This window comes from Lutjanus erythropterus, chromosome 4 (assembly GCF_056507025.1).
Source record: "Lutjanus erythropterus isolate fLutEry1 chromosome 4, fLutEry1.hap2, whole genome shotgun sequence".
NCBI classification, from domain to species: domain Eukaryota; kingdom Metazoa; phylum Chordata; class Actinopteri; order Lutjaniformes; family Lutjanidae; genus Lutjanus; species Lutjanus erythropterus.
The window spans coordinates 32,709,552-32,717,835 of NC_139320.1; the positions used below are offsets into that span (position 1 = coordinate 32,709,552).

The window sequence follows — 8,284 nt, forward strand, 5'->3', positions numbered from 1 at the left end:
TGATGCTACAGCTGCAGATCTTAGAGCCGTGGTCCAAACCTGCAGATCAGGACACCACAAAGTCTTAAAAAAGATATGAGTCTTCATTTTTAATAGTAACCAATCATGAAGCAGAAAAAAAATCCATTGCTTTTCAGACGGAGTAACATTTGGTTTGATAAACTACAATATTTGGATTGTTGATGATTTGCAGCAGCAACAATCATAGAAGAAGAAAGCCTAACCAGAAACTACCACATGTTTAATGGCAATTGAAGAGGAAACACCACAACAAAGTTCTTCAGGTTGAATTTGAACAGCAGCAACAGGATGATAATAATCTGGTTGACATCTTCACATAAAAAGTTCAGCACGTGGGAAACATCTGTCCCATCATCTGTGACTGAGTTTGAGCGCAAAGTATCATCCATGTAAAGACCGAGTCCTCCTCCACTCGTCCTGCAGGAGTCCTGCTTGTTGCACCCTGTCAGCCTCCTGCAAAAAAGCTGAAAAAAAGACAGATTAAAGGAGAGAAGCTCAGTCGCTGCATCCTACATGTACAGACAGTGCTATTCAGAGGGTCTTGTGTCAGTCAAAGAGTCTCAGACCCCCTTGAGACCCTCTGTGTTCCTCCCTGTAGTCACAAGACCAATCTGAGATGATTGACAGGAGCAGGAGGCAGAAAAGAATATTTCTTTCACATAAATCTGGTTTATTTTGTGAGCTAAATATATGATTTCATCTCTTCAGTCATTTTAAATTCACTTAGATGAAACGGTGAAGAAAATTCATCAAACTGGTCAGAAACCAGTCGCTGAATAAAACCAGTGATGAGAGTTTCAGGTCAAAATGTTTCTTTTAAAATGTGAAAGTAACTGAAGTGTTGATCATCACCATATCAACACACAGTCAGCTGGCACAGCACCGCACGCACACACACACACACACACACACACACACACACACACACACACACACACACACACACACGCACGCACACTCCCTCCCTCCCTTCTCTTCATTCACACACAAACTCTCTCTGTCTCTGTAGGGAATCCCTCTCCTCCTCCTCCTCCTCGTCCTCCTCCTCTTCATCATCATCATCACCTCATGCTCCAGGACCTTGGCCCTGACACTGTTGACGTTTCCATGGAAACCCTGGCCTCCGTTTGGGCCTGTGACCCCTGTGACCTCAGTGACCTCGGAGAGAAGCCGCCGTCTGTGTGGGGTGAGAACCGACAACTGACAACTAATATTAATATTTCATCAGAGAAGTATTCAGATAGTCTTCTTAATAAAAGTATATAAATACTCTGTTACAAGTAAAAGTCCTGTAATTAAAGTATATCTTAAAATATTCGAACTTAAAAGTATTTGTTGAGTTACATTTTTATATAATTTATACAGTTTAATAATTATAATGCATTAATATGTGAGCAGCAGTGTAATGTTGTAGCTGTTTACCCATTTTTATACTGATCACTTCAATTGAGAAAAAACTAATTTTTTAATGAACTCTTCATGTTCATCATCTGCTGTCAGATAAATGTAGTGAAGTAAAAAGTACAATATTTAACTATGAGATGTTGTGTAGTAGATGTATAAAGTAGCATAAAATAGAAATACTCAAATAAAGTACAAGTAGTTTAAAATTGTACTTCAGAAAATGTACTTAGCTACATGCATTTAAAGGGATAGTTCACCCAAAAATGAAAATGAGTGTTTTTTTTTTAGTCCACAAAACACTGCTGGAGTTTCACAGGAAAACGGTGTTGCAGAATCTTTCAAACAGTGGAAGTGAATGGTGACCAGTTTTCACACATAAAAAACACAACAGTAAAAACATAAAAACATAAAATGCCTCCATACTGTACTTCCAAGTTGACTAAATAAAATAGTATTTATTCCATGTTTTTATCCTGAATCTTCACTGTAGATCTTCAGCTTGGAGCCACGTTCACATGCACACTGTGCATGCAGACTGTTTTTTTTTATATATTTTTGTAACCGATGGGCAGAGTGAGGCTAACTGATGCCTCCTGTTTCCAGTCTTTATGCTAAAATAAGCTAAGCTAAGGTTGGTTGCAGCTTCACATGAATCTGAACATCTGACTCTCCACAATAAAGAGAAGATTCCTTTAACAATTTCAATAAACAGTGGAAATCATATCAGAAACATTGAATAAATATTCAACAATGTACTAATATTATATCTTTTAACATTTTACACTTTAATACAGTTGTAGTTAAAGCCTGGACAGGACAGGACAAGACAGGACAGGACAGGACAGGATGATCATCCAGCCAATCAGAGTCCAGCTGTCGTCGGTCTGTACTTCTCTCTGCTGACTCAGGTCGACTCACTATAACAGGACTGTTTCTATTTTTCTTTAAATGCCACATTCAGCAGAGCAGCGGCGGCTCATTTATCAAACAGAAGAGTTTCTCGCTCCTCTCTATGAACTCTGGGTAACCGAACACTGTGGCACGTTCACACATGAGTGATCTGTCCCGACAGAAAGATCCTCAACAGTTTATATTAAGATTCATCTTTTTATTTCCTCCATGTCTCCTCACTCGCACTCTTCAATTCATCACATTGAGCTGAGATTTAAACCTGAGGAGGAAGAAAAGAGCAGCAGCTGAAGTTTAAATGGTAAAAAAAAAGATTTAAACAACTATTTTATGCTCATTAAAATCTAATTCATAGTGATGGAAAGTAGAGTACATTAATGTTTGAAATAAATAAATCAAACAAGAACAAAACACAAAACACAAATGACATGAAGAGAAATATTAAATATGATTTAAACAAGTAAGTTATGCTAGTTAAAAGCTAATTTATAGTGATGGAAAGTAGAACATAAAACATTTTAGAGTATATTTCATTTATTTATTTATTTATTTTTAAGTGAATAAAATAAAAACAAATAATTCCCAAAACAAAACAAATTAGGAAACAAGAAACAGCAGTCAGTCAAAGTACATTAATCCAGTTGTATATTCAAACATTTGACTAACTTTGACTAACTGTACTTGAATATTTAAACTTAATGCCATTCTACTACATTAATCTGACAGATAGTCACTTGTTACTTTATATATAGAACATTTGATTTACTGTTAATATGTAAACAACATATCAGACTACAAAAAATAGAAAAACAACGTAAAATTCTAGAGTCAAATAAGCAAAACATAACACACAAAACACCACAGATAATTCTAAAGACAATCATCAATTTAACAATTCAAGAGACAAATATTTTATAAAACATTCATATGTAATAATAATCCAGTAATATAATATTATGTAATAATGTAAAACACTGATTCAGGTCCTTTCCTATAATAAGCATGTTTAGATAATAATAATTATGTATTTTGACCAATATGTTGAATGTGAAAACTTCAGTGAAGTCTGCATTCATAAGGATACAGAAGTACTATGTAATCGGATTACATTTTAAAAGTAACATTACCGTGTCTGTGTGTCGGTCAGAGTCTCAGTGTGTTTGGAGCAGCTCTCCACCTGCTGGTCTGATGTGGACGGAGCAGCTCTCACCTCAGCTGCAGAGAAACAAACAGGTACAAACACACACACATTAACATCACAATAAGTTTTATTTATGATCATTTCACTGCAGCAACAATCACTACTTGGTTTAATTTAACAGTTACTTTAAAAAAGGGCAAAATGTCTGCATAAGTCAGAGTCCTGTGAAAAATGCTTTATTTATTTATTTATTTATTTATTTAATAATTTAATTATTAAATTAAAACGGTAAAAAAATAATGAAAGTAGGCTACATTCAAAAGAAAACAATGTACATTGAAAAAATGCTCATCAAATAAGTGGTTCAAAATAAGTTCCTGGCTCTCACTGAGCAGATAACCAATCATACTTGAGGATAATGGGGTGGCTCTTGGGGTGGCCAATCAGATTTCAGATTTGACCGGTGCCTCTCCCCTCATGCACCCCCTCTAGAAATGCCCCTGCAGAGAGGACAGACATTTTGTGGGTGAGGAAACATCTTGGTACCACTGATTGGTTCAAGTGCTGAAGTTGGACAGATGCTGGTTCAAGGTTCAATTTTGTATGAACAGGACACAGTTTTTGGTATTTGTCCTGCTGTTCTCCTACTGTCATTGGATGGTTGGGTAAAAAGTGATGTTGAACATTATTCAACTTTCAGTAGCCACAGAAAATACCTAATATGCAGCACTAAGTTGGTGGAAGAGTGTGAGTATGTGGCGCTGCCATTTCAAAAAATACACTGGCGAGTTCTGTCATCTTGACCATATTTCCTCTGTCACATTGTTGGTGAATTCTCTTGTGTATTAATTTGACTTTTGACATCAATATGTTTTTAATCTTTTTGCAGCTTCAGGACACTCTGCTGCAGAGAGAGGAGGAACTGGCTCGACTGCAGGAGGAGAACAACAAGCTCAGAGAGTTCCTCAACTCTTCTTTTGTGAGGAACCTGGAACAAAAGGCAAAGGTTTGTTCACCATCATAAATCATAACTCTGGGGAAATCTCTAAATGGGGTTCCAGTTCACATACCTAATTTTGAACCATTCTGAGCATTTCAACAAAGAATAAATGGGTTCCAATCCTAAAAATTTGATTCCCAGCTGAAACCAAAAATGCAAACTGAAGTGGCCATGTCATATTCTCCACTGATACAAATCAGTCAAGTGTCAGTCAGGCGTCCACATCATGTGTGCCATTTCAAAAATGGACCTTTCTCAACTGCAGAAAAGTTTCAGTTTCAGTTTGATAAAACCAGGTGTGTGATGATCTGACATCTTGTTTTGTCCTTTTTCATAGAAACTAACTGCTGATGGGAGGAGGAAGCTGAAGAGAAACCTGCACATCGACGATGGATCTTTCCCGAACTGCAGTCATCAACTCGTGACCTCCCAGCAGGTCAGTAAGAGAGTCTGCAGGAACCTCACTGCCGAGTTCTGCTCCGAGGCCTCTGAGACATCTTCATCCTCAGAACCAAACCTGGACCTCTGGGTTCTACGAACGCTGGGACTGAAGGACCGAGACACCATCGATACGTCCCAGGACTCCTCCTCCTCCTCACCTGGTTACAGCCTCAGCAGCTCAGTTTATGATGCCACCTCTTCCTCATCCCATGAATGCACGCTCAACTCCTCATTCAGTCCTCCAGTTGTCACTTCTACACCTTCCTCTGTCCACAGCTACAGCCGAAGATCGACTCCTCAAACTCAGTATAGGTACAATGCTGCCGAATGCCAAGAAACAAACTGTCATAATCCTGCCAAGTCACCTCAGAACAGCACAACTTCTGACTTCACTGCCGCTGGACTGACCAGACAGTACGAAGCTCCTGAAGCTGTGATCAGGAGCTACAACACATTAACTGCCTTCCAGTCTCCACCACCACCAGAGGAACCAGCCTTCACCCAGTCATCAGATGGAGCAGAGATCTGTTCCATCACAACCTCCAGTCGAGTCCAAACTCTGGAGGTAAATCAAGAAAAAAATTCTGCTTACTGGTCTCCACCATCACAGGACAAAAACCAGTTCAGTCCACCAGGACAAAGAGTCCCGTTCTCCCCCATCTCCTCTTCGAAACCTGCCATCAACCATCTGTGGACACCTGCCTGCAGCAGCCTAGTAAGTCCGTCAGCAGGATCTCAGCCTCCTCAGACGCCTCAGACACCTCGCAGTCGCACAGATCTGGCATTCAGTATGTCCCTCAGCCCATCCAGCAGTGTTAAGACCCACAGCTTCCCCCAGGGACAAGCCTTTGTCAGAAAGGACCCTGAGGGACGGTGGAACTTCACCTGGGTGCCCAGACAAGGACCATAAGCACCTGGATGATTGTTCCTCAAAAGGATCTCAGACAAGCACCACATTTGATGTTGTTGTGTCCCTGGTCAACCTCTAAGGACTGAGAGTCATGCTGTGTCTGATTGTTGGACTTTGTTCTGGGCCCTCAGTTTGGTGCTGATTATACAAGACTTGGGCAACACTTTAGGGCCATCCAGGCGACCAACATTTTCCACCAACATAGAACTGGTTCTGGCCCAGTTTGTGCAACTAATTTTGAAAACTTCAAGTTTTCCTTGACCTAAAGTGGCCTTATGACCGCTCCTGGATTACCATGGTTCCCCTCAAAACTAGTGGAAATGCAGGCTGGTTTGTTGATTAGCACCAAGGTCCCAAGAAACCTGAACTTAAATGGTTCAAGAACCAGAGCCAATTTGGTGGAAAGGGCCCAGACCAGGCAGATATTTCTTTAAACAGTTCTTGAACTTCCATCAAAGTTTGATGGAAATACTTGTTCCTCTGATAACCTGCTGTTTGTTTAAAACATTATGATCCTGACATCATTCTGATTAAAAAAAAAAAAAACTGCACTGCATTTCATTCAGTGTCACTCAACTCATTAGAGAATTTAGAACACAAGAGTAATGGAAATCAAACTGTGGTACTGTGAGTCTAACCAGCTTGTTTTAGGGTTTACATTTGGAACCAAACTGAGGACGTTTAACATTTTAGGTTTGTAGCTAATTACAGCCAACTTACAGTGAGGGAAACATTAAAAATTAACATGACTGCCTAAAATGTTGTTTATATGTTGAGGTTTTTATGTAGTTTGTCTGGGAAACTGCCACATAAAACTTTATCAGTAATGACCCTTGGGCCACAACGTAAAAACTGCCTCACAATAAAAGAAACAATAAATGTTCTGTTCAGATTAGAATGAAGGAAACTGGTTCTATAAAGTAACTATAGATGACATGTTGTCTTGAAGTAACTGCTAAAACTGACATTTCAGAAAAGTACAGTGAATCAATGTAATCTTAAAGCTGCCACTGATTGGCTGGACAGTTGGGTGGTGTCCAGTTCAGTTTGGAATTTGAATGTTAAGCTGAATTACTGCCATTGTTGCAAATCCTGTTTTCACCCCACCAGCTAATTGGAAACTAACTTCTGTAAGCTAACAGTTCTACAACAATGTCTTAGCGTGAGTCAGTAACATGTTAGCCATCTAGCTAGCTTGCCAACTAAACACAAACCATTTTTGAACACAAGATGCACCTACTGAGTTTGTGACTTGCTGCAAACAACACCACAGGACTTTTGCACTGTAATTTTTATTTTTACCAGATGTGCATGAAACAACAGTACTCCAATAGTAGTATTACAAAAATTTATCTCATGTGGAACCAGCACAGTATCAATGCATTTTGTGAAACTGTCAGAAAATGTAATCTTGTAATCCACGTACATGGACACAGTTTAAATTTAAGAGATTAAATTTCATTCAGGCTATTTCACAAACTGCAGTGACACTGTTGAGGCATCAAGAAATTAACATGAATATGATTTTTCTTTTTTCATTGAATTTGGTGAAAACATGGCTTCTATAAATGCTCGTGTGACTCAACCATAAAACATCAGAGACGATGGAGATGTTTTCAAAGCCAATGTGCAGAACGTCCATAAATTGTAAATTCATCCTGATTGTGTCAAACTGTTGATTCTGTCGGGCTCTTTGTGTGCCGTAATGTTTGTATATGATCATGTACAGAATGTAACTGACTAACTAACTAAAAAAGTGATTGACAGACGTGTCTCAGTCTGTTTATTGTTCTCACGTCTCCGTCATAGAGACATTTCAAATGGTAACCCCGTCTCCTAAAACAAACCTTTACAAATTACTAATGTAATTTGCCAAATATGTGATTGCTTCCTAGATTGTGTTCAGTGGAAACATCATTGCTAGCAACAGAAGTTCTACGTTCCTGTACAGAACACAGGCTGTAGTTCAGAGGCGGATGGTGTTGTTCAATACCAGAGATCAGGATTCACATCAGGTTCAAGTGACAGAAGGACTCTGGTTCAGGTTATTAAAGATCGAGATCTTTAAAAATAAAATAAATACCATGATATTTCCTGGCACTTGACTGTTTTAAATACTAGAAAATGTAAATGTTCAGTATTTGATGCATATATAGTTTCTGCCTCATATTACAAATATTCTAGGTGACAGCAGATGTTATACTGAGTTTGAAATTGACCCTTCCTACGTCACACCCCTTTTAGCTCTGTACACCTGAGCAAGCTTGATACCTCGGTCCACTTTCTCCTTTCCTGTTTCCTGTACTGAAACATGCTCTGTGATTGGCTCATCTGTGTTGAAAAGAAAAACAAATTTTGGAGATGGTCGAAAAACACTGCAGGAGTAAAAGTCACATATATTCACATCTTAAGTTGACTTTTGACTTGATAACTTGATAACTTCAGCATTTTCTGTCAG

At 38.9% G+C, this 8,284-nt stretch overlaps 1 protein-coding gene across 1 annotated transcript; it reads left to right on the top strand.

Annotated features, from left to right (window-relative positions):
• Positions 1-1,037: 1,037 nt before the first annotated feature.
• Positions 1,038-6,893, top strand: gmnc (geminin coiled-coil domain containing). Its single transcript, XM_084716478.1, has 4 exons — positions 1,038-1,207; positions 3,482-3,567; positions 4,365-4,481; positions 4,813-6,893. The coding sequence occupies exons 1-4, from the start codon at positions 1,090-1,092 to the stop codon at positions 5,824-5,826; spliced, it is 1,335 nt and encodes a 444-aa protein (XP_084572604.1). The 5' UTR covers positions 1,038-1,089; the 3' UTR covers positions 5,827-6,893.
• The last annotated feature ends 1,391 nt before the right edge of the window (positions 6,894-8,284 follow it).

What these genes read in the sequence shown, in the direction of transcription:
- gmnc (XM_084716478.1), top strand. Translation starts at nt 1,090, where the DNA reads ATGCTCCAGGACCTTGGCCCTGACACTGTTGACGTTTCCATGGAAACC. An exon ending in AGCTGCAGAGAAACAAACAG is followed by an intron (nt 3,568 to 4,364) that starts GTACAAACACAC and finishes ATCTTTTTGCAG; the next exon opens with CTTCAGGACACTCTGCTGCA. An exon ending in ACCTGGAACAAAAGGCAAAG is followed by an intron (nt 4,482 to 4,812) that starts GTTTGTTCACCA and finishes CCTTTTTCATAG; the next exon opens with AAACTAACTGCTGATGGGAG.